Genomic DNA, 26,603 nt, shown 5'->3' with positions numbered 1-26,603 from the left:
GAGAGAGAAAGAGAGGGGAGGGGGAGACAGAGAGAAATAAGAGAGAGTGAACAACCAGGGACAGCAAAGGAACAACATTAATATGACAAGCTGTACTCTATAATAGATTGTCACAGCATGTGATATTGGTGTGAGTGTCTGTGGGTATAAAGTAAGGCATGCAAGCAGGCACAGTTACCTTGCAACAGTAGTGGGCATAAAGTAGTCCTCAGCATGGTGAGTGTGGGTCAAGGAAAGACGCCGGGGGTCCTACGGGAGAAGACCAAATGCACACAACATTGACATAATGTTTTAGTCACTTCAATATTCCCTCAAAATATTCTCCCAATTCAGGACAGGTATAGCAAAAGAGGAGAGTTAGAGCAAGCTTTGCAAAGCCATGATGTTTCACAGTAGAAGCAGCTGTTAAAGGCCGAGTGCAGTCAAAAACATGATTTTCCTGTGTACGTATATTTCCACACTATGAGATTGAAATAATACTGTGAAATTGTGAAAATTATGATAATGCTCTTTCAGTGTAAGAGCAGTTTGAAAAGATGGCCGGAAATATCAGCGATGTGGTAAATTAGTTAGTAGACCAATAAGAAAGAGAGTTCCAAACCTCTCTGCCAATAACAGCTAATTTTCAGTTTTCCCCTACCCACTGAAGTCCTATCAGAATTCTAGCAAAATTATTGGTTTGAAAACAATCACATTAAGGTGCCTAATTATTACCCAAAAGAAAATTGGATTTTTAGATAAAAACGGCTGCATTGGACCTTTTAATTAAGCGTTCGAAAGCAGCTTAAAATAAAAGAACAGTAAGAAAGGATTAGAAAAGTAAGGTCATCTGCATTAGTTTCTCAAAATAAAGCTGGAGGTCTGCAAAGTCAGAGAAAAGCATGAGATCTGATGAAGACCCAAAAATTAGGTTAGTGCTTCGTGGAGAGAGAGAGAGGGAGGGAGAGATTGATTCTCAATTGGGCAAAAGTCCGTCCTCTCCTCGACTCCTCCGTCTTCCTGGAGGAGAGTGGAGACTGTCAATTCGTTAGTAGGAGGAGTACGCTCCATTACTCGATTACCTACTTCGGCAGAGGATGCACAAGAGTATCCTCCCGGCGGCAAGTGCGGAAGTGTTTTAAAATCCACCACACCGCCTTTGAATTAGCTGTTGTTTTCTCAAAGTAGAAAAGTGTGCACACATTTAAAAACGATACGCTACTTATCATTTTTCTATAAGAATGTCTTGCACAACTAGCTAAATTAGTTTTTAGCACTTTACACATTTATTGTGGGATTTGTTTTGTTTCCATGTTTCCTCTCCTTGCCTCCACTCCCTCGATGGAAGACAGGACGCAAGGAGTCGAGCAAAACCAAATGAGATTCTCCCAGAGGCAAAGAGCGGGAAGGGGGCAAGAAGATAAGAGAGAAACAATTCCAAGAAGGCATTTGCAGCACTCAGTAAGTAAGTAAGCACAGTGCAGTTGTGGGTAGGAGACCCCATGCAATCCTGTTGTACTCACTGTCTGAGGCCTTATCCTTATCCCCCAACATGGGCTCCGTCTCCATTATATCCATGGAGATTTTAATACTGGGGATATTGTCATTGTAGGGGTACTCAGAGGGCTGGAGGGAGAGACAATAACAATGGCTATATTTTCTGCTACTTACTTAAACTCATTCAACATATTGGCAACTAATTACTTGGGTCGTATTCATTAGGGCACACAGTAGCAAAAAAATATTTTGCAATGGAAAACATAAACGTGCGTTTCTCATTGGACAAGTTCAGGTAGTCCTTACCTGTTTCATTGCGTTTTACTTCTGTTTGGTACCTAATGAATACGACCCATGTATTAACTGTAATGTTGTGGAGTGGTGCTCGTCTTAAAGTATCCCAAAGAAACAAACAAGTAATTCATAATGTCATTCGTGCTGTGTAATTAACCATTTTACAATGTAGTTTCTACACAAACACCTGGTCATTTCTGTACCGTACCTCAGTGGAAAAGACAGTGCTCAGACAGACAGACAGACAGACAGAGTGTTCATTTCAGTACCGTAACATAAAGTGCTAGACAGTTCTCACTTGGGGAACAGTGTTCACTGAAGGGATAGTTTCGGAGAGCGAGATCGTTTTGGACAGAGGGTGAACACAGGTGAAAAAAATGGAGGATTTGAGGAGTGGTGGACTTTTAGGAGGGACGACAGGTCATGAGTTAAGTGGCTAGTGTTCTACAAAAATTAACATGCTAGTACTACATTAGTACTACTACTACTACTACTATTATTATTACTATAAGGTAGAACCCTTGGGAAAAACACATGAAATTAAGCAGTCTGATCCGCTTCCAATAAAGCCTCAAAAGTACGTACAAAATCGATTTCACTGTCGATGCTTCCTTTCTTCTGTTTCTTCTTCCTCTTCTCATCCTCTTTCTTCTTCTTGTCTTTCTCCGGGATGACGTCATCCAGGTAGCTGAGGTCGTGCTGGGAGAAGATGTAGTCCATGGCCTTTCTGACCGCCACCAGGGCCAAGATCTGGAGAGACGGACACAAACACACATCAATGGAGATAGATAATGGTTCTACTATATACTGTGTTGGTGGGTATGTGGCTGGATTCATTGTACAGTATGTGTGTTTGTGTCAGCTAGTAACGGTTTCCACACTGTGAGCGGATGTGTCACAACCGTATGTTACCCATCTGTATGTTTAGGAATGGTTTATTATTGGTTAATTGGTACATTTAATCTTGTAGGTGTACTTACTTGCATGGTTGTGTGTGTGTGTCTGACTGTTGCACACATACCTGTGAGTGTGTGTGTGTCTGTGCGTGCATTTGTGTGTGTGTGTTTGTGTGCACGTGTGTGTTGCATGCGTATGGCTCACCATGACGGGGAAGATGATGGCAGCGACGGTGGACTTGAGGACCCAGAGGAGGGCGAGACAGAGGGCCTGTATGAAGGTAAAGAGGTGGATACGACGCTGGGGAACGTGGCGCAGGTAGATCAGGTCAGGCTGGTGCTTGGCTGGCATCAGGAGAAGCTGCAGGCGATCCATGAACTGATGGACAGACAGTCGTACAGAAGTAGGGCCAGAATACATGGGTTGGGGATGTGACTGGCATCACACACACTATTATTGATGGACTAATATAACTAACAGGCACAGAGTTTCAGACGCCATTTTGACTCTGTGTTCTCTGACTGACAGTTGTACCGCGGTAAGGCCCAGATACATGGAAGCGGCAGTTAATAGCACTAACAGGCCTAGAATTTCAGACTTAATTTTGGGTCAGAGCCACTCACCTGGACACCATTGAGAGATGCCACGCCCATGTAGAGGAACACGCCATAGAGCACAGGCATGGGGATGAACTGGGGAGACAGAACAGGAGTGGCTGAATGACACAAAGGAAGTAATAGAGGCTGTTTTCCACAGAAACACAACCAACAAACATATTCCTTCCTTTTTCAATTTTTTAGGACTGATATGAAGACGTGTCTTTTATCAAAAATGTGGGTTAGGATTAACCCTGTTTTCAATAACAACAGTGATAACTTTTGATGACATGTTGTTTTGTTAGCTCTCAAATAAATCAGCAACTTGTTTTTGCAGGTTTATCGTCCGTTAGTCTGCACCTCGTTAACCTTTTTGGTGTCTTCAGCTCCTACAAAACGCTCATTTACTCTGAGTAGAAGGTGATCAATGTGTTTACAGTCAGAACCAGCCTAAAATAGTAGTCAGTTGACATTGCCTAAGCACCTTATCTGGCATTACTAGAATGTGCTGTTACTAGAGCTGACCTCTCGAGTCGATCAGGTATCAAATAAAATAAAATGCTGTAACCCTAATCCCCAGAGTCTACTACCCCACCCCTACACTGTAACACACACACAAATACCTGCACACACACACACACACACACACGTGTAAGCTCACACAAGACCCCCCCCACATACACACACTACATGGCTCGGGGAGCTAAGGGATGTGAAGAGACTACAGTAGACTACACTGGAAAAGACACCATCTCAGAGATAGAGATGTCACTACTCCAAACGGTCCACAAGGGGGAGGACCATTCCCACTCACAGCACTGGAAAGTCATTTATGACAGTCAGATTAACGAGAGAACAGGAAAGCGGAGAAGTCATAGTCACTGAGCTGCAACCTGACCCTAAGCCCCGATGATGAACACGCTTATTTCACATCACCTCAACTAGGCTCCTCACTAATTGGATAACCACAATAATTCCCATTATTTACAATTGGAATGAGTGATGGGATTTCCCACTGAAAGGGGAGAACAGTAATCCAGTAAATTGAGAACAGAAAAGTTAGATTTAAAGGAATGAACAGGTAGATTTGTGGTCCTGTGAGGCTCAGGTAGTGGCAAGAGCAATGTCAGGATTGTGGGTTTGATTCCAGCTAAGGCCACTCATATGAAAATGTATGCAAGCACCACTGTAAGTCGCCTTGGATAAAAGCGTTTGCTAAATGGCATATATTATTATAGATTTAAAGGGAATTAATAGGATGGATTTAGGGAATGGGTAGGTACATTGAAAGGTAAAGAGCCGGTAGATTTAAAGGGAATTGGGGAATGAACAGGTGTATGAAGCACTACCTTAAGGATAGGAGCCATGAAGACAGACAGTCCAGTCAGAACGAAGACAATGACACCGGTCACTCTCTGCTCCCTGCGGTAAGAAGGCATAGTTCATCACACATCACATCATACAAACACACACTGCACAGACACCACATCAACCACAGTCAATTTTCTAACTTTTTTGTCCACTGTTCTGATGTGACAATCAAAAAACTTCATCATGTTCATGTACTGCTACAAGATTGTAAAATGTATTCTATTCAATCTTAAACAAAATGTGACTATGTGGGAATGGCAAAGTGAAACTCAAGGCCATTGTACTGCAGGCTACATGTAAAGGAGACAGGAGTCTTTCTGCTCTGATAGCTCTCTTCGCTTCACTGACTCTTCTTCCATTCCTCCCTTCTCACCTCCCTCCCTCCCCTCCCTGCTCACCCACCTGACACCCAGGAACTTGGGCTGCTCCCCAGGGGCCGAGCACTGGGTCTCCATCTTCAGAGAGTCGATGTGGGCGATGGAGATGACAGTGGCAGCCACGTACCAGGGCAGGCCCATGAAGGAACACACGATGAGTAGTATTGCTACCCAGAACAGGTCCAAGTGGTAGCCTGCCCCTTTCTGTGTGGAGGTGGAAAGAGAGAAGAGAAGGAAATTGAGAGGTGTGTGTCAGTAACCACTAACCACAAGGAATCAAACGAGTTACCATTGACGTAACATCCAATACAAAGTGTTGTCGCCCCTCTGTTCTTTTACAGCTCATTAACTTTATCTTAAGATACACTACATCACCAAAAGCATGTGGACATCCCTTCAAATTAGTGGATTCGCCTATTTCAGTCACACCCGTTGCTGACAGATGTATAAAATCGAGCACACAACCATGCAATCTCCATAGACAAACATTGGCAGTAGAATGGCCTGTACTAAAGAGCTCAGTGACTTTCAATGTGGCATCATCATAGGATGCCACCTTTCCAACAAGTCAATTCATCAAATTTCTGCCCTGCTAGAGCTGCCCCGGTCAACTGTAAGTTATGTTATTGTGAAGTGGAAACATCTAGGAGCAACAAGTGCTGAAGCGCCTAGCGCGTACAAATCGTCTGTCCTTGGTTGCAACACTCACTACTGAGTTCCAAACTGCCTCTGGAAGCAACGTCAGCACAATAACTGTTCGTCGGGAGCTTCATGAAATGGGTTTCCATGGCCGAGCAGCTACACACAAGCCTAAGATCACCATGCGCAATGCCAAGCGTCAGCTGGAGTGGTGTAAAGCTCGCCGCGATTGGACAGTGGAAACGCGTTCTCTTGAGTGATGAATCACGCTTCACCATCTGGCAGTCCGACGATTGAATCTGGGTTTGGCGGATGCCAGGAGAACACTACCTGACCAAATGCATAGTGCCAACTGTAAAGTTTGGTGGAGGAGGAATAATGGTCTGGGGCTGTTTTTCATGGTTCGGGTTAGGCCTCTTAGCTCCAGTGAAGGGAAATCTTAACGCTACAGCATACAATAACATTCTAGACGATTCTGTGCTTCCAACTTTGTGGCAACAGTTTGGGGAAGGCCCTTTCCTGTTTCAGCATGACAATGACCCGGTGCACAAAGCGAGGTCCATACAGAAATGGTTTGTCGAGAATGGTGTGGAAGAACTTGACTGGCCTGCACAGAGCCCTGACCTCAACCCCATCGAACAACTTTGGGATGAATTGGAACGCCGACTGTGAGCCAGATTTCTTCTGTCAAGATCAGTGTGTATTAAGTCAATATCTTATCTAATCTCTTTACCCCGCTGACCCAGAGCCCCTTCATCCTCCCACTCCTCACCTTGAGTTTGTGCTCCTTTCTGTTGACGATGACAGCAGTGATCTGCTGGTCCATGAACACTAGGATGGTGACCAGGAGAGCAGGGAGGGCTGCAGCCAGATACACCCACCATGGGTTCCCTCCGAACGGGGGCACGAACCAGCCACGGTTGGGGCTGGTGGGCTGGGGACCAGGAGCAGAGATAAATATTGTAGGCCAGGGTTGATTTAAACACACAGGACAACAGACTCTCACACACTTTATCCTTACCAGGCAAACATGGTCATGGTTTCAGGGTGTTCTTAGAAATGTAATTTTGTTGTTATGAGTATGTCATGACTCAATGTAAAATGTGATATGGTTGCCCCAACAATAACCTAAAAAGTTTCCTCTCATTTAAAAAAATTTAACCTCACGGAAACAAAACGTCCTTATTCTGCGGCACTTTGAATAAGATTCAAAAAGTCCTGGAGAGGTACAGTGAGGGGAAAAAGTATTTGATCCCCTGCTGATTTTGTACGTTTGCCCACTGACAAAGAAATGATCAGTCTATAATTTTAATGGTAGGTTCATTTGAACAGTGAGAGACAGAATAACAACAAAAAAATCCAGAAAAACGCATGTCAAAAATTTTATGAATTGATTTGCATTTTAATGACGGAAATAAGTATTTGACCCCTCTGCAAAACATGACTTAGTACTTGGTGGCAAAACCCTTGCTGGCAATCACAGAGGTCAGACGTTTCTTGTAGTTGGCCACCAGGTTTGCACACATCTCAGGAGGGATTTTGTCCCACTCCTCTTTGCAGATCTTCTCCAAGTCATTAAGGTTTCGAGGCTGACTTTTGGCAACTCGAACATTCAGTTCCCTCCACAGATTTTCTATGGGATTAAGGTCTGGAGACTGGCTAGGCCACTCCAGGACCTTAATGTGCTTCTTCTTGAGCCACTCCTTTGTTGCCTTGGCCGTGTGTTTTGGGTCATTGTCATGCTGGAATACCCATCCACGACCCATTTTCAATGCCCTGGCTGAGGGAAGGAGGTTCTCACCCAAGATTTGACGGTACATGGCCCCGTCCATCGTCCCTTTGATGCGGTGAAGTTGTCCTGTCCCCTTAGCATAAAAACCCCCCCAAAGCATAATGTTTCCACCTCCATGTTTGACGGTGGGGATGGTGTTCTTGGGGTCATAGGCAGCATTCCTCCTTCTCCAAACACGGCGAGTTGAGTTGATGCCAAAGAGCTCGATGTTGGTCTCATCTGACCACAACACTTTCACCCAGTTCTCCTCTGAATCATTCAGATGTTCATTGGCAAACTTCAGACGGGCATGTATATGTGCAGGGGGACCTTGCGGGCGCTGCAGGATTTCAGTCCTTCACGGCGTAGTGTGTTACCAATTGTTTTGCTGGTGACTATGGTCCCAACTGCCTTGAGATCATTGACAAGATCCTCCCGTGTAGTTCTGGGCTGATTCCTCACCGTTCTCATGATCATGCATGGAGCACCAGGCCGAGGGAGATTGACAGTTCTGTTGTGTTTCTTCCATTTGCGAATAATCGCACCAACTGTTGTCAGCTTCTCACCAAGCTGCTTGGCGATGGTCTTGTAGCCCATTCCAGCCTTTTGTAGGTCTACAATCTTGTCCCTGACATCCTTGGAGAGCTCTTTGGTCTTGGCCATGGTGGAGAGTTTGGAATCTGATTGATTGATTGCTTCTGTGGACAGGTGTCTTTTATACAGGTAATACACTGAGATTAGGAGCACTCCCTTTAAGAGTGTGCACCTAATCTCAGCTCGTTACCTGTATAAAAGACACCTGGGAGCCAGAAATCTTTCTGATTGAGAGGGGGTCAAATACTTATTTCCCTCATTAAAATGCAAATCATTGTATAACAATTTTGACATGCGTTTTTCTGGATTTTTGTTGTTGTTATTCTGTCTCTCACTGTTCAAATAAACCTACCATTAAAAGTATAGACTGATCGTTACTTTGTCAGTGGACAAACGTACAAAATCAGCAGGGGATCAAATACTTTTTCCCCTCACTGTACATCATTACACAACAACAAAAAACACTCTGAGTTAGTCTGCAGTTGCACAAAGCTGTGTCTGTACCTGCAACTATAAGGCCCCCAGTGTTCTCCCCATGTCCTATAATCACCTTGTTATTTGATGCACACACCCTCCCCACACCCCCTCTTACCCTTCCTCCACCCCCACATCACCCTTGCCCCATTCAACCTCCCCCCTCCCCAACCCCCACGCTCGATACTTCACCCCTCCTCACCCCCACTCCCTCCACCATTCGGCCCCAGTGAGGTAAGGTAAACTAAGGTAAGCTAATAATCTCAGTCACGGGCTCTGTATCTGAGTTTCAGGTTCTATCTGCTCTCCCTCCTTGGCAGTAGTACACAGCCAGGTAATGATTATGCAATACTTTAATACAAGGATTACAAAGACTTTATGTCTGCCTAAGAAAATGCAGCATTGTTCAGGTGGAGATCTGATTGATACACCTGTCCCTCTTGTGTAACTCTAGAAAACGATATCATTTCAATATATCAATCAAAATCTGGACCAGAGTGTACTACATACACATTTGCTTGTACTTGAATTTAAAGCATCATCACTGAAGTGAATGTAGGTGTGAACCTGCGCACTATACAAAACAAGAACAGAGGATATAGTGGACAATATACAAAGCCAACATTTCTGCACAAGGCCTTTCTCAATACCACGGACATCCACCCTGGTACTCACCTTGAATTCAGTTGGCACGATGAGCTTGGGTGTGTCCACTCCGACCAGGGCATCCACACCACAGAAGATGACAATAGCCAGGATGATGGCAAAATCACTGATCAGTTTCCTCACCTGCGGTACAATAGGGAGGTACAACCATGTTGAGTTTGACAAGGCTTTTGGCTAAGGCAATGCAGTAAGACCTACCCTTTTTCATCACACAATAATATGTTCACGAGAGTGGAGCAGAATGGTTCCCAGCTAAGCCATTATGACCAATGTAGTTTCATTGAGTACAGGTATTTAGCCAAAGCTTTGTTGGGGGAGATGATTATAATAAGGCTAACCAAAATGTTCCAATTATCTCAGATTTCACATTAATTTCACTGTACATATTGTATATTTAGATTACTGTTACCGTATTGCTCCATATATTTGAGCCATGTTTCCAAACATTGAAACCCTTTACTGTAAATTGGGTACTGGACTCATGTTGTGCACTAACCATGGTTCAGGCCCGTTCCTATGCATGGCCTACAGTATATGTAGTGGAGGAAAGCTTCAGTACATGGCCTCCTGGGAAAGTTCAACCCACGCGCCCCACCCTCCCTCTGATCCCGCCCTCCCTCCCACAGTGCGGTAAATGAGTAGAATTTTTACGTCTACGGCAGTGCTTGACTTGGTCTAAAATAAGTGCCATTACTCATTTTGGGTGCCGGTACTGTTTATATTTAGGTGCAGGAACTGCACAATACTTTTGAGCTAATATTTTATGAGAGGTGCAGGAACTCAAGCAGTAGAAAATGTGTGGTGCGTTTACTCAGTACTGCTGAGCTCCTGCCCAAGTCCAGCACTGGTCTACGGTCCTGCCATGCTATAGGGTCCAAGCCAGCAATGCAGGACAATGAGACAGATAAGGCAGTTAGCAGAGAGAGTAGCGAGGAGCAGGGTAAAGTGAGCCTTGTTCTGGGCCTGTATTCAAAAAGAGTGCTGATCTAGGATCAGGTCCCCCCCCCCCCTCTTAATCATTATGATCTACCTATATAAACACTCCTACTCAAAGGCCCCGGAGTCTAGAGAGGACTCTTGGCTAGCTTAACACACACTACTAGTGTAATGACTGTGTGTGAATGAGGACAAGAGGATGGGGCCCTCCTCCACTGGAGCAATACAGAGATGAGTACTGCCCATACTGTATACCAGGCAGTTCATCCACTGGTGTTTTGTTTATATTTAAGGATACAGATACACTGAAGTGTAAGTGTAGTGTTAGTGTATACCCACTCTAACAAATAGACTTACACTTTAGTACATCCCATTCCCCCTTGCACAGTGTTAGTGGTCAACATCTCACCTTCCTGCAAAGATTCTCATGGACATCTGAGCCTATCAACTAACCCGAGAATGTCACAGCGAGGAGGGGGGAGCAAGGAGGTTTAGAGCGATGTGCTGTACATCATGACCAGAGTATGTGAGCAGAGCTGGAGCGGAGCGTGCCCAATTTGACTGGAGCGCAGAGCGAGATTCCCAAAGGCTGGAGCGTCAGCCTTCTTGCCCACTCCAATTTCGCTCCAGTAGCGCTCACTCGAGCTCAGGGCATGCCTGACTCAGCATGCATTTGTATTCTACTTGTGTGCTGCTATAGCCCCTTGCTTTAGCTACTGTCATGGAGTTCACTAAATATTTTCATAAAGAAACTGATCAAACACACAGGTACAATAGGGCCTCCCGAGTGGGGCAGCAGTCTAAGGCACTGCATCGCAATGCTTGAGGCGTCACTTGAGGTGTCAACTGCATCTCTGCCCAGCCTGCCAAGAGTGGCCCGAAGGGTGTTTAGCATTCCCAGTGGCTCTGCAAGCGCGGATAGGATATTCTCCGCTGTTGGCCTGCTCTCCAGGCACCATCGCCAGACTCGTGTTTCTAAAAACAAATTCAAAGATAGCCATTATGCGCAATTTATAGGCTATAATGATTTAATAGAACGAAATGTTGTTTAAATGCTGAGTTCTTTATGTCCCTACCAGCCTAGTGTCGCACTTGCAAATGCTTCACAATGTATTTCTTTGTAGGCTATAGCCTTGAAATAAATGAAGTAATATAGCCTAAATAATTCATTTTTGTTCCTTCTAAGGCTCCCTGTGTCACGATCGTCGGGAACAGAGGACCAAGGCGCAGCGTTGAAGGCGAACATACTCTTTTATTAGTGATTACACGAACAAAAACAACAAACGATAACGTGACGTCCACGGTCTAACACAAACCACACTGGAACAAGATCCCACAAACACTGTGGGAAAACTGGCTGCTTAAGTATGGTTCCCAATCAGAGACAACAAGCAACAGCTGATACCCGTTGCCTCTGATTGAGAACCACACTGGCCAACATAGAAATACAATACTAGACCGAACACAATAGAAAACTCACACCCTGGCTCAACATACTAGAGTCCCCAGAGCCAGGGAGTGACACCCTGTCTGGCTCCTGACCTATTTAGAGTGTTTATATACTGTTTAATACGACATGTAGCCTATTTGAAATGATGAGCACTTACATTCACCTTTTCATGTTTATTAAAATACTTTTTGTTCAAATCATATGGTTTGGTTTCAATACTTAAAAACCAAATGGTAGGTTCAGGTAGTTACAAAAATAAATGGGTGTTGGTTAAATTGTGATTTTAATGAATGGAGCGAATTTGGAGCAGCATTTCTTTTCCAGTAAGTGCGGAGAGGTTTTTAGCAGAGCAGCTGGAAAGCGCACCACTCCATGAGCGATGAGAGGGATTTCCGACCGCCCAACTCCGCTCACATACTCTGATCATGACACATCGTTATGTACTAAAACCTGGAATAACAGAAGCAGTGGATGCTAACTGGGTCAAAAGGGTCAGGGCTGCCGGTGGTTGGATTTGTTCATCTGATGTAACCGGAGATTTCACTCCACTGAACCCAGACATGGATCATGGAAATTTGCCAAGAAAACATAGAAGGTAATGAAATCCTAGGAAAGACATACAGTAGGTATATAGGCCTACCTATCACATGTCTGCTGTAGAATCAACTATATCTGTAAATATAGAGAAAGTAACCTGATTGTATTGCCACTGTCTGTTCACACAACTTACCTGTCCTATACAATGTTTTGACATTTCAATTTCATTCGCCCCTTTCCCTTTCTTAAAAATCAAGCAAACTCTGATCCTAAAACATGATTGGCCAGCGGGACAGTGAAACTAAGACCCTGAAACATGATTGGCCGACGGGGCTGTCACAACTTTGATCCTGAAACGTGATTGGCGGTTAGGGATGTCAGTCACTCACAGTGGTGGGGAAGAAGCGGCTGAACTTGAACTTCTTGAGACACATGGAGCAGGTGTAGGTCCCCAGGAAAAGTATGAATGACATCAGCGTGACGTCAGGGACGAAGCCGCAGGCCGGACCAATCAGCTCACCACCATACTTCACACACTGTTTCTTGTCGAGAGACGCCCATGTGGCGTTTACCGGCTACGGGAGAAACACAGACACACACACAAACATGCACAGACACAAGACACACACACAGACAAATCCATTACATCATGAGTCATGACTAAAGGATAAACTGAATATGTACATGCAGAATCTCCTAAATCCCGGAAAAAAAACTTTTCATGACATAAGTGAAAGAAACATCTTTACTATTGATTAAATATTGATTTAATTCAAATCAGTTAATGATAGCGTTGTCCATCAACAATGCATCTGCATTGTTGATGGATAACACTATCATAACCTAATTTACCCACAACAGCTCAGACACATTCCTGTCTGAGACACACTCAGAAATATAGATTTCCTTCAGACCTTGTGACTGAAGATGATATGGCTGTCAGAGAAGAAACACTCAAGTGACTGCTGCTTACCAGATCAGTATCGTTTATCCAGGAAGAGGCATCGCTATAGAGACCCGTCATATTGCCTGGAAGGAAACAAACCACAACAAAAACAACGACAGTGAGGTCTCCACAAAACCACTTTACGAGGTACTTGTCAAACTATAACATGCATTTTCCTTTGAGTTTTAAACACTAGCCTTTTGTCTGAATTGTCAAAGGAGAGAGGTGACGGTTGACAGGCTCAGGCATATGCAGTGTTACTTTAATCGGAGCCCCTGAGGATAAATCTTAATGCTAGTTTGGCTCAGTCACAACAACATATCTCCCCCCAACCATATAGTGCTGAGCGATTAGTGCTTTTGAGGTCGGTTCGGTTTCGGTTCGAATATTAAAAAATAATCACAGTTTTCGATTTTGGTTTTGATTATTATTATTTTTTTATTTATTAAATGCATTATGCATTATGTGTGTTGAATCCTGTAACAATACAGAATAAAAGTCCCATGACAGTAGTGACTGGCCATTATTGCTTATCACATTAATTCATAAAATCTTTCAATTGTTATGTATATTCAATGTTTTATTTGCTGACTTTATTATTTCATTTCAAGTCATCTCATCTCATCTCTATAGAGCTGCTGCCTATGCTGTCTGACAAAATCACTATTTTAGTAGTTCTTCAAAGTAAATAAGGCATACTTTTATGACTGCTGAATACCAACTATCAATCACTTAGATAATGTATTTTCAGGTGGAGATACTTTGCGAAGCAACTACTCTCTATCCCTCTCAAACACGCGTCTTCTGTCTCTTCTCTCCCTCTCCGTGTCTGCCCCACACAGACCGAACAAGTAGGCTCGCAATGGATTATGGTCATTGTAGTTAAATAACACGTTTTCTGCGCTAAACTATGTAGAATATTGGCCTGTTGGAAACTATAATTCCCTACTACATCGTACAGTTCGGGCTTGATCTGATTTATCTCCAGAGAAACTGCGCATTGAGCTCACAAAAAAAAAAGAACTAAATGGAATTCAACTAATTTAACCAATGTCGGTCAATTAGATGTTTAAAAAAACGAGTACAGACATTTTGGTTAATCGCTCAGTACTACAACCATAGAAACCTGCCAAGTCACTCACTAAACAGGACCTGGTAAAACTGTTGAGAGAGTACACAGTGATTTCTCTTAAGTGAACACGTACTTGGACCATATAATTATCCCCAGTTTAAATATATTGCGGAAAATTGTGTAACGCCTGTTTTCTGGGCTATAGTGATGGCAATGGGATGTGAGCTCACCAACTCAAAGCTAGAGCAACACTGGCCAAACCACAGAACCAGAAAGAGATTATATATAAAATGGGCCAAACCCTCTTCGGTAGCTACACCCCTGTTGTCACCTGGACCATCATCATTAGCACCTTCTGATCTGATTAGTTTAAACTACACAAAAGCCAATGAGCTGTGAGCACAGTGCTGATCAGCATACCGTCGTCCGGTAGGGGCATGCAGCGGCAGTCGTACGTTGTGACGTAGTTGGGGTCGTAGTCAGCGTTGATGGGGTTGTAGTGGGCCAGCTTCAGCATCTTCTTGAAGGCATCGTAGATGAAGATGAAGGAGATGAGGGATGAAAAGCCCTCCTCCGTGAAACGCGTGAAGTACTTGACCAGGAAGCTGGCGTCTGTGGCAACCAGCACCAGACAAAAGAAAGCTGACCACAGGCCGATCCACAGCCGGAACTCCAGGTAGTCAAAGTCATTGTCTCTGGAGGGAGAGAGAGAGTGATGGTACGACCATGGTTAGTTAATGTAAGAGTTGGCCAATCCACGACCAGAACTCCAGGTAGTCAAAGTCAATGTCTCTGTAGAGGGACAGGTGGGAGAGATGGTAGCACCATGGTTTGCTATTAATTTATTAACCTTTATCTAAAAAGGAAGTCCCTTCTAAGTCACTTGGAAGTTCCTATCCCAAATCGATGTATGTGTGTTTTGTGTGTATTAGAGACAGACAGAAAGATAGACAGATACTGTAAGGCCTGCAAACAACACCACTGACTCAGCAGTTAGTGAACCCAGTTGTGAAAACAGGGCATGGCGGCTTCAACTCAGACCCGAGCCGTGGAAAAATGGCGCCGTCGGCTAAGCTTTGGCAGTCTCCATTCACGTTATGACATTGAATGAATGTGAATTATTCATAACGGAACATAACCACTCCAGTGTTCTCTGTAATGTAATGCTAGAAGATGGCCTTCTCTCTGGCATGGCAAGGAGGACGAAAAAAAAGAGAGGAGAAAGGAGAGAGAGGAGAAAGAGGAGAAGAGAATTCTGGTCTGGTCTGGCCCGTGTGGGAGCAGGTCTAGACCGGGGTCACATGACACCATTCAGTGGAGGAAAGAGGAAGTAGAGAGCAGGACACAAGGGGAAATGAAAGGACAATCGGCCTGGCAACGTGACCGCGGGCAGTTTGTTTGTTATTGTGAATAAATCGAAGGACTATTTGTTCCAGAAAATCAGATAGATACAAAAACTTGAGCCCAAAACAATGTGGCCAACATCTGACTGCAGATGAAATTCATATTGTTTATGTCTATCATGAGTATTATTTGTATTTTAGTTTTACTTGTTTTATATTGAAGGAAACACAGAACCTGTGTAAATAGAAATGCAATATGCAGCTTTTGCCAGAAGGAGAACTAAACACATTCACATGGTGAATTAGGTTTGGGTTTAGCTTTTTAGTGGGCACCATGGTACCCTTGAGCCAGTACCACATACCACTGGTAATCCTCACAACAACAGTCCAACTCTGAAAACAAATACTGGAGCAAAGCAAAACATCCCTAGGGCCATTATTGTTGCTAATTTGTTTTACTTCTATTGAATTCTCTCAGACATATTTCCCCAGTCATATGAGGTCATTTAAATATGAGAGTGAGAGAGAGACAGAGACAGAGACAGCGACAGAGACAGAGACAGAGACAGAGAGACAGAGATTATTTGTATTTTTTTGTTTATTTGATCATTTAAAAACAAGGTACACATACAAAATTATGCACTTGATTAAGAATCATCGAGGACAAACACAAGTCTACGACATGTCCATTGTGGTCCTCTTTCATGATAGCATTTGGCAAGTTTGGCATCTGTGGCAGAATAAAAAACAGCAGCTAAAATGGCAATTTGGTTACTTAGTAATATAAACACACAACATATACACTATACACAAAGGAAAACAATTTGGTCATCATCATTAAGCTAGGAGGGATTGCTCATAGAGGCACACTATCCATTAACCACGATTTCACCTTCCTTTTAAAGCTACTCAGAGGAAGACTATTCCACCCAGAGGATCCTGAAAATAAAAAAGTACCTTTCCCTGTCAAGCTTCAGTATCTATTTCTAATCAAATCAAATGTTATTTGCCACATGCGCCGAATACACCAGGTGTAGACCTTACAGTGAAATGCTTACTTACAAGCCCTTAACCAACAATGCAGTTAAGAAAAAAAGTGTTAAGTAAAAAATAGGTAAGTAAAAAATATTTTACATACACCTTAGCCAAATACATTTAAACTCAGTTTTTCACAATTCCTGACATTTAATCCTAGTAAAAAAAAAAATGTTTTAGATCAGTTAGGATCACCACTTTATTTTAAGAATGTGAAATGTCAGAATAATAGTAGGGAGAATGATTTATTTCAGCTTTTATTTCTTTCATCACATTCCCAGTGGGTCAGAAGTTTACATACACTCAATTAGTATTTGGTAGCATGGCCTTTAAATTGTTTAACTTGGGTAAAACGTTTCGGGTAGCCTTCCACAAGCTCCCCACAATACGTTGGGTGAATTTTGGCTCATTCCTCCTGACAGAGCTGGTGTAATTGAGTCAGGTTTGTAGGCCTCCTTGCTCGTACACGCTTTTTCAATTCTGCCCACACATTTTCTATAGGATTGAGGTCAGGGCTTTGTGATGGCCACTCCAATACCTTGACTTTGTTGTCCTTAAGCCATTTTGCCACAACTTTGGTAGTATGCTTGGGGTCATTGTCCATTTGGAAGACCCATTTGCGACCAAGCTTTAACTTCCTGACTGATTTCTTGAGATGTTGCTTCAATATATCGATAGTTTTCCTTCCTCATGATGCCATCTATTTTGTGAAGTGCACCAGTCCCTCCTGCAGAAAAGCACCCCCACAGCATGATGCTGCCACCCCAGTGCTTCACGATTGGGATGGTGTTCTTCGGCTTGCAAGCACCCCCTTTTTCCTCCAAACATAACGATGGTCATTATGGCCAAACAGTTCTATTTTTGTTTAATCAGACCAGAGGACATTTCTCCAAAAAGTATGATCTTTCTTCCCATGTGCAATTGCAAATCGTAGTCTGGCTTTTTTATGGTGGTTTTGGAGCAGTGGCTTCTTCCTTGCTGAGTGGCCTTTCAGGTTATGTCGATATAGGACTCGTTTTACTGTGGATATAGATACTTTTGTTCCTGTTTCCTCCAGCATCTTCACAAGGTCCTTTGCTGTTTTTCTGGGATTGTTTTGCACTTTTCCCACCAAAGTACATTCATCTCTAGGAGACAGAACACGTCTCCTTCCTGAGCGGTATGACAGCTGCGTGGTCCCATGGTGTTTATACTTGCGTACTATTGTTTGTACAGATGAACGTGGTACCTTCAGGCGTTTAGAAATTGCTCCCAAGGATGAACCAGACTTGTGGAGGTCTACAATTTGTTTTCTGAGGTCTTGGCTGATTTCTTTAGATTTTCCCATGATGTCAAGTAAAGAGGCACTGAGTTTGAAGTTAGGCCTTGAAATAAATCCACAGGTACATCTCCAATTGACTCAAATTATGTCAATTAGCCTATCAGAAGCTTCTAAAGCCATGACATCATTTTCTGAAACTGTTTAAAGGCACAGTCAACTTAGTGTATGTAAACTTCTGACCCACTGGAATTGTGATACAGTGAATTATAAGTGAAATAATCTGTCTGTAAACAATTGTTGGAAAAATTACTTGTGTCATGCACAAAGTAGATGTCCTAACCGACTTGCCAAAATTATAGTTTGCTAACACGAAATTTGTGGAGTGGTTGTATGTAAACTTCAGACTTCAACTGTATATTCAGGGGGTACCGGTACAGAGTCAATGTGCAGGGGCACCGTTTAGTTGAGGTAATTGAGGTAATATGTACATGTGGGTAGAGTTAAAGTAACTATGAATAGATAATAAACAGAGTAGCAGCAGCGTAAAAGAGGGGGTGTGGTGGGGTGGGGTCGGGTGGGGTGGGGTGGGGTGGAGGGGGGTTAATGCCAATAGTCTGGGTAACCATGATTAGCTGTTCAGGAGTCGTATGGCTTGGGGTAGAAGCTGTTAAGAAACCTTTTGGAGCTAGACTTGGCGCTCCGGTACCGCTTGCTGTGCGTTAGCAGAGAGAACAGTCTATGACTAGGGTGGCTGGAGACAATTCTTAGGGACTTCCTCTGACACTGCCTGGTATAGAGGTCATGGATGGCAGGAAGCTTGGCCCCAGTGATGTACTAGGCTGTACGTACTAACCTCTGTAGTGCCTTGCGGTCGGAGGCTGAGCAGTTGCCATACCAGGCGGTGATGCAACCAGGCAGGATGCTCTTGATGGTGCAGCTGTATAACTTTTTGAGGATTTGAGGACACATGCCAAATCTTTTCAGTCTCCTGAGGGGGAATAGGCTTTGTCGTGCCCTCTTCACGACTGTCTTGGTGTGTTTGGACCATGATAGTTTGTTGGTGATGTGGACACCAAGGAACTTGAAGCTCTCAACCTGTTCCACTACAGCCCCGTCGATGAGAATGGGGGCGTGCTCAGTCCTCTATTTTTCCCTGTATTCCACAATCATCTCCTTTGTCTTGATCACATTGAGGGAGAGGTTGTTATCCTGGCACCACACAGCCAGGTCTCTGACCTCCTCCCTATAGGCTGTCTCATCATTGTCGGTGATCAGGCCTACCACTGTTGTGTCGTCGGCAAACTTAATTATGGTGTTGGAGTCGTGCCTGGCCCATGAAGTCATGGGTGAACAGGGAGTACAGGAGGGGACTGAGCACGCACACCTGAGGGGCCCCCATGTTGAAAATCAGCGTGGCAAATGTGTTGTCCTCCCGAGAAGCGCAGTGGTCTAAGGCACTGCATCGCAGTGCTAGCTGTGCCACTAGAGATCCTGGTTCAAATCCAGGCTCTGTCATAGCCGGCCGCGATCTGTCATAGCCGGCCGCGACCCAGCGTCGTCCAGGGAGTGGGGAGGGAATGGCCGGCAGGGATGTAGCTCAGTTGGTAGAGCATGGCGTTTGCAACGCCAGGGTTGTGGGTTCGATTCCAGTATGAAAAAAAAATAATAAAAAAATGATGTATGCACTCACTAACTGTAAGTCGCTCTGGATAAGAGTGTCTGCTAAATGACGTAAATGTAAATGTAAAAATGTTGTTACCTAACCTTACCACTTGGGGGCGGCCCATCAGGAAGTCCAGGATCCAGTTGCAGGGGAGGTGTTTAGTCCCAGGGTTCATAGCTTAGTGATGAGCTTTGAGGGCACTATGATGTTGAACGCTGAGCTGTAGTCAATGAATAGCATTCTCACGTAGGTGTTCCTCTTGTCCTGGTGGGAAAGGGCAGTGTGGAGTGCAATAGAGATTGCATCATCTGTGGATCTGTTGGGGTGGTATGCAAATTGGAGTGGGTCTAGGGTTTCTGGGATAATGGTGTTGATGTGAGCTATGACCAGCCTTTCAAAGCACTTCATGGCTACAGATGTGAGTGCTACAGATCGGTAGTCATTTAGCCAGGTTATCTTAGTGTTCTTGGGTACAGGGACTATGGTGGTCTTCTTGAAACATGATGGTATTACAGACTCAGTCAGGGACATGTTGAAAATGTCAGTGAAGACACTTGCCAGTTGGTCAGCGCATGCTCGGAGTACATGTCCTGGTAATCCGTCTGGCCCTGCGGCCTTGTGAATGTTGACCTGCTTAAAAGTCTTACTCACATCGGCTATGGAGAGCGTGATCACAGTCATCCGGAACAGCTGATGCGCTCATGCATGCTTCAGTGTTGCTTGCCTTGAAACGAGCATAGAAGTGATTCGTTTGGTAATTCCCAGTGATGTAGCTCAGTTGGTAGAGCATGGCGTTTGCAACGCCAGGGTTGTGGGTTCGATTCCCATGGGGGGCCAGTATGAAAAATAAATAAAAATAATAATGTATGCACTCACTAACTGTAAGTCACTCTGGATAAGAGCGTCTGCTAAATGACTAAAATGTAAAATGTAAATGTAAATTTAGCTCATCTGGTAGGCTCGTGTCACTGGGCAGCTCGCGGCTGTGCTTCCCTTTGTAGTCTGTAATAGTTTGCAAGCCCTGCCACATCCGATGAGCGTCGGAGCCGGTGTGGTATGATTCAATCTTAGTCCTGTATTGACTCTTTGCCTGTTTGATGGTTCGTTGGAGGGCATAGCGGGATTTCTTATAAGCGTCCGGGTTAGAGTCCCTTGTCTTACCGGAGTCAGCCGTTCTATCCTGCCGATGTAGCGTATATCCCGCCAGCTGCATGTTATCCATGTCGTCGTTCAGCCACGACTCGGTGAAACATAAGATATTACAGTTTAATGTCCAGTTGGTAGGACATTCTTGATTTTAGGTCGTCCATTTTGTTTTCAAATGATTGCACGTTGGCTAATAGGATTGATGGAAGAGGCAGATTACTCGCTCGCCGTGGGATCCTTCCAAGCCACCCCGACCTACGTCCACGATATCTCCGTCTCTTTCTCTTGCGAATGACAGGGATTTGGGCCTTGTCGGGTGTCTGTAGAATATCCTTCGCATCCGACTCGTTGAAGAAAAAATCTTTGTCCAATACGAGGTTTGTAATCACTGTCCTGATATCCAGAAGCTCTTTTGGGTCATGAGGGACGGTGGCAGAAACATTATGTACAGATAAATTACAAATAACGCGAAAAAACACACATAATAGCACAATTGGTTAGAGGACCGTAAGACGGCAGCCATCTCCTCCGGCGCCAACAGCTTACACAGACATTAGCTATCCTAGCTCTAGTGTTGTGGTTGTGTGAGCCTCTAACATGGGGAAAGTAATCTCAGACAAATACCTAGGTGCTGCCCCATGGATGATCCTATGTACCAGACTAAGCGTGGTCTGTGTGACCCTTGACTCAACGGGCAGCCAATGAGCTCCTTAAACTGGCTCCTACCAATATGAGTATGTGGGCTCAGATTCAACACCACCCTAATCAACTTGTGCTGGGCTATCTGAAGCTTGTTTTTTAGTAGATTAGCTAAGCCTTCAAATCAGGAGGTGCTAGCATAGTCAAAATGACAATGGATGAGTGCATTAGCTAGCACTTTCTTTGAATCTTTGTCCAACAGCTTAGACTCAGCTAGCATTGTAGCTACCTTGGCTACTGAAACACTTTAAAGGAGAAAAAGTTTGGTTAGACCCCTAGCTTGGCGTAGTAGCTCTTGACTTGGTAATTCCCAAACAAACAACTGGTGGTGGGTAAGTTCCCAACCTACTTACTGAGGTAAAATATGTTCCTTTAATGATTTCCACATCTTTTTGGGGTTGTTTTTGTTCTCTGCAATTGTGTCAGTATAGTACCCCCTTTTGGCTTCCACAATCTTCTGAGCCTCATTCCTGAGCCCTATATATAAAATGAAGGCCTTGTTCCTTGACTGAATGGTTTCAAGGATTTCATGATTAAACGAAGGGTTGGCGCTCTGCTTTACTCTAACTTCCTAAATGGGAGCCACTGTGTTAACAACTCGGAGGAACCTATTCTTGAAAGCCTCCCTGACAGAGTATCAATATCTGTGGTGCTCATAATGCAAGACAAAGAGAGAGGGTGACACTTACTTGCTGAAGTTGAAGAGGAGCCTTTCAAACACCAGTACAGGACCTGTGCTGCTGAGGATGGTGAGAGGCTGGCCAGCCAGCAGACAGAACAAGGCCCCTGTCACTGCTGTGCCCAGGAAACTTTCCAACACACCCTGGAGGACAGGAGACGAGAGGGACACAGAGGGGCTGGTGAGTCAAAGAAACACACATACAGACAGAGATAGAAAAAAAAGAGATAGGCAGATGGAGGCGTTTGTCACAAATCCAGGGAAAGATTAGTCTCCTGGTGGAGTTACTTAAAGGTCATAGGTCAAGGACACAGGGTAAACAGCGAGGGCAACAAAATCCAAACCACTGATGCATATGCTTAAACCGAGTGGGACTGGACAGGAGAGTGATTGGTGGAGTGCCGACGGCAGGGTCTGGATCCAAACTACTGTTCTGGTAACCTACCCTCACACTTGGCTTGCCTGGCTACCGGTCCACATTGCTCCGGCCAAATGCCACAGCCACTAATGTTTCTTCTCCACAATGAGTCTGGATGCGCTTCCTCCCCGACGACTTCTCGAATGTGAACACATTCAAACCGTTCTGATTGGTCCCAGAAACCAAATGGGTTGGGCCAGAGCCGGCCTACACAGATCATGAATCATGTCATTTGGACATCAGCCCAAACAACTTCTAGGAAAGAAGGTTCAGAGTGATGCATGGAGCGATCAATAGAGCAGCTAAAATAAATTCAGGATGAGACGTCAGGTAAACACTTGGCATCATCTAATGAGAGATTGCTCAACTTGAGAGAGTTTGCTTCTGTGTATGGATGAGAACTGGGGATTGTCAAGTGTGCAATTGTCTTCAGACCATACTATTTACCAAGAGAGATTTCATCTATATTCTTCATAGCTATTTACCACCACAAACCGATGCTGGCACTAAGACTGCACTCAACGAACTGTATAGGGCCATAAGCAAACAAGAAAATGCACATCCAGAGGCGCGCTCCTAGTGCCTGGTGGTTTTAATGCAGGGAAACTGAAAACCGTCTAACCTCATTTCTACCAGCATGTCACCTGTGCAACTAGAGGCAAAAAACTCTAGATCACCTTTACTCCACACACAGAGACACATACAAAGCTCTCCCCCGCCCTCCATTTGGCAAATCTGACCATAACTCATCCTCCTGATTCCTGCTTACAAGCAAAAACTCAAACAGGAAGTACCAGTGACGCGCTCAATACGGAAGTGGTCCGATGAAGCAGATGCTAAGCTACAGGACTGTTTCGCTAGCACAGACTGGAATATGTTCCGTTATTCATCCGATGGCATTTACCACATCAGTCACCATTTTCATTAATAAGTGCATCGACAACGTCGTCCCCACAGTGACCGTACATACATATCCAAACCAGAAGCCATGAACATCAACACTGAGTTAAAGGCTAGAACTGCCGCTTTCAAGGAGCAGGACACTAATCCAGACGCTTATACGAAATTCCGCTATGACCTCCGACGAGCCATCAAACAGTCAAAACGTCAATACAGGACTAAGATCAAAAAACTTCGCCAGCTGTGATGCTCATCAGATGTGGCAGGGATTGCAAACTATCATGGATTATAAAGAGAAACCCAGCAGCGAGCTGCCCAGTGACGTGAGCCTACCAGACAAGCTAAATTCCTTCTATACTCGCTTCGAGGCGAGCAACACTGAACCATGCATGAGAGCACCAGCTGTTCCAGACGACTGTGTGATCTTGCTCTCCGTTGCCAGTGTGAGTAAGACATTTAAATTATATGATAAAAACATATTTCATTTTTTTTGGAACAGCAAGCCAGACAAAATTAAACGGGCCTATTTATATAATTAATATGAATTCGGAGGACATAAATTATTAAATATTAAAGCATTAGACCTATCACTAAAAGCTTCAGTCATACAAAAGTTATACTTAAATCCGAACTGGTTCTCTAGCAAATTAGTAAGATTGTCTCATCCCATGTTCAAAAATGGCCTTTTTCCCTTTATTCCGATTACAACCTCTCACTTTCAGTTATTTGAAAAGGAAATAATCTCCCAAATATCACTATTTCTAAAACAAGCCATAGAAATTGGTTGCAATTTCAATTTAATCCTCCAGAAACGACAGAACAAATAATGCGACAAATTTTGTGGTTAAACTCAAATATAATAATTGATAAAAAGAGTTTTGAATAAAAAAAAAAAAGGTATAATCCTCGTAAATAATATCATAGGTAGGACTGGTAGAGTTATGTCGCACATGCAGCTAGCAAGAACATATGGAAATGTCTGCTCTACCCAAAATTACGACCAAATAATTGCATCATTACCGCAAAAATGAAAGAGGAAAGTGGAAGGGGGAAAAGGTAAGGAACTTGTCTGTCGGTCCTGCATTAAATAACATAATTGGTTAAAGAAAATTGTGATAAATGAAAAAGTATACCAGTTTCATTTAAGGACCAAAGGATTGACAGCCGTCCCATATAAATTGCAAAATAGTTGGGAAGAGATTTTTGACGAACCAATTCCATGGCATAGTGTTTATGAACTGATACGCAAAATGATTGGCTGAAGGATTGCAATATTTACCTGGAGCGAACCCTACAGATAGCACTACTGGGTGATCTGAAAAGTCATAGTCAATCGATCAATAATATAATAATACTTTTAGCAAAAATGCTTATTTTCAATTTACAATTTGTCTAAACAATGAGAATAGAAGGGTTCAGAACTTTTGTGAAACATCACAGTAAAGTTGAAAAATATATAGCAAAAATAAATCCAATAGGGATGGTGTTAAGAGATAGATGGGAGGTGTTGAATGGAGCTGAAGGATGGGACTAATAACAACTAACAACAACTAATAACTGGTGATAAAATTCTCTCTACTATTATTCTGACATTTCACATTCTTAAAATAAAGTGGTGATTCCAACTGACCTAAAACTACTAGGATTAAATGTCAGGAATTGTGAAAAACTGAGTTTAAATGTATTTGGCTAAGGTGTATGTAAACTTCCAACTTCAACTGTATATGTATGTAAACTCAGCAAAAAAAGAAATGTCCTCTCACTGTCAACTGCGTTTATTTTCAGCAAACCTAACATGTGTAAATATTTGTATGAACATAAAAAGATTCAACAACTGAGACATAAACTGAACAAGTCCCACAGACATGTGACTAACAGAACTGGAATAATGTGTCCCTGAACAAAGGGGGGGTCAAAATCAAAAGTAACAGTCAGCATGTCTTCCCTGTAACGCACAGCGTTGAGATTGCCTGCAATGACAACAAGCTCAGTCCGATGATGCTGTGACGCACCGCCCCAGACCATGACGGACCCTCCACCTCCAAATCGATCCCGCTCCAGAGTACAGGCCTCGGTGTAACGCTCATTCCTTCAACGATAAACGCAAATCTGACCATCACCCCTGGTGAGACAAAACCGCGACTCGTCAGTGAAGAGCACTTTTTGCCAGTCCTATCTGGTCCAGCGATGGTGGGTTTGTGCCCATAGGCGACATTGTTGCCGGTGATGTCTGGTGAGGACCTGCCTTACAACAGTCCTACAAACCCTCAGTCCAGCCTCTCTCAGCCTATTGCGGACAGTCTGAGCACTGATGGATGGATTGTGCGTTCCTGGTGTAACTCGGGCAGTTGTTGTTGCCATCCTGTACCTGTCCCTCAGGTTGGATTGTCGGATGTACCGATCCTGTTACAAGTGGTCTGCCACTGCGAGGACCATCAGCTGTCCGTCCGGTCTCCCTGTAGCGCTGTCTTAGGCGTCTCACAGTACGGACATTGCAATTTATTTTCCCTGGCCACATCTGCAGTCCTCATGCCTCCTTGCAGCATGCCTAAGGCACGTTCATGCAGATGATCAGGGACACTCCTTCTTTCTTTTGGTGTTTTTCAGAGTCAGTAGAAAGGCCTCTTTAGTGTCCTAAGTTTTCATAACTGTGACCTTAATTGCCTACCGTCTGTAAGCTGTTAGTGTCTTAACGACCGTTCCACAGGTGCATGTTCATTCATTGTTTATGGTTTATTTTTTTGCTGAGTTTATATGTAGGTAAGTCAAAACTGTATCACGGCCAGGAACATTCACTGTCTTCTTGGTAAGCAACTCCAGTGTAGATGTGGCCTTGTGTTTTAGGTTATTGTCCTGCTGAAAGGTGAATTTATCTCCCAGTGTCAGGTGGAATGCAGACTGAACCAGGTTTTTCAGAAGGATTTTTCCTGTGCTTAGCTCCATTCAGTTAATTTTTTTATCTTGAAAAACTCCCCAGTCCTTAACGATTACGAGAATACCCATAACATGATGCAGCCAACACTATGCTTGAAAATATGAAGAGTGGTACTCAGTTGTATTGGATTTGTCCCAAACATAACCCTTTTTTATTTAGGACAAAAAGTGAATTGCTTTGCCACATTTTTTGCTGTATTACTTTAGTGACTTTTTGCAAACAGGATGCATTTTTTGAATATTTTTATTCTTTAGTGGCTTCCTTATTTTCACTCTGTCAATTAGGTTAGTTTTGTGGAGTAACCACAATGTTGATGATCCATGCCTCAGTTTTCTCCTATCACAGCCATTAAACAAACAGTTTTAATGTCACCATTGGCCTCATGGTGAAATCCCTGAGTGGTTTCCTTATTCTCCGGCAACTGAGTT

General features: G+C 43.7%; 1 protein-coding gene across 2 annotated transcripts in view; it reads right to left on the bottom strand.

The window, feature by feature from the left end:
• The window catches only part of LOC121541461 (electrogenic sodium bicarbonate cotransporter 1-like), an 87,536-nt gene that overhangs the window by 2,772 nt on the left and 58,161 nt on the right, over window positions 1-26,603 (bottom strand). The window contains exons 13-25 of one of the 2 annotated variants that reach the window (XM_041850492.2): window positions 21,933-22,066; window positions 14,517-14,791; window positions 13,052-13,107; window positions 12,468-12,653; window positions 9,165-9,278; window positions 6,423-6,584; window positions 5,037-5,215; window positions 4,613-4,685; window positions 3,291-3,359; window positions 2,872-3,045; window positions 2,356-2,520; window positions 1,503-1,605; window positions 179-249 (exon numbers count right to left, since the gene is read on the bottom strand). In XM_041850492.2, the coding sequence (XP_041706426.1) occupies window positions 209-249; window positions 1,503-1,605; window positions 2,356-2,520; window positions 2,872-3,045; window positions 3,291-3,359; window positions 4,613-4,685; window positions 5,037-5,215; window positions 6,423-6,584; window positions 9,165-9,278; window positions 12,468-12,653; window positions 13,052-13,107; window positions 14,517-14,791; window positions 21,933-22,066 (1,731 nt within the window). In that variant the 3' untranslated portion in view covers window positions 179-208. The remainder of the gene's footprint in view (window positions 1-178; window positions 250-1,502; window positions 1,606-2,355; window positions 2,521-2,871; window positions 3,046-3,290; window positions 3,360-4,612; window positions 4,686-5,036; window positions 5,216-6,422; window positions 6,585-9,164; window positions 9,279-12,467; window positions 12,654-13,051; window positions 13,108-14,516; window positions 14,792-21,932; window positions 22,067-26,603) is intronic. The other variant, XM_041850491.2, reaches the window with a different exon arrangement.

This window comes from Coregonus clupeaformis, chromosome 27 (genome assembly GCF_020615455.1).
Source record: "Coregonus clupeaformis isolate EN_2021a chromosome 27, ASM2061545v1, whole genome shotgun sequence".
Lineage (NCBI taxonomy): Eukaryota > Metazoa > Chordata > Actinopteri > Salmoniformes > Salmonidae > Coregonus > Coregonus clupeaformis.
The sequence above is the reverse complement of the archived record's forward strand: the minus strand, read 5'-3'. Positions and strand labels throughout refer to the sequence as shown.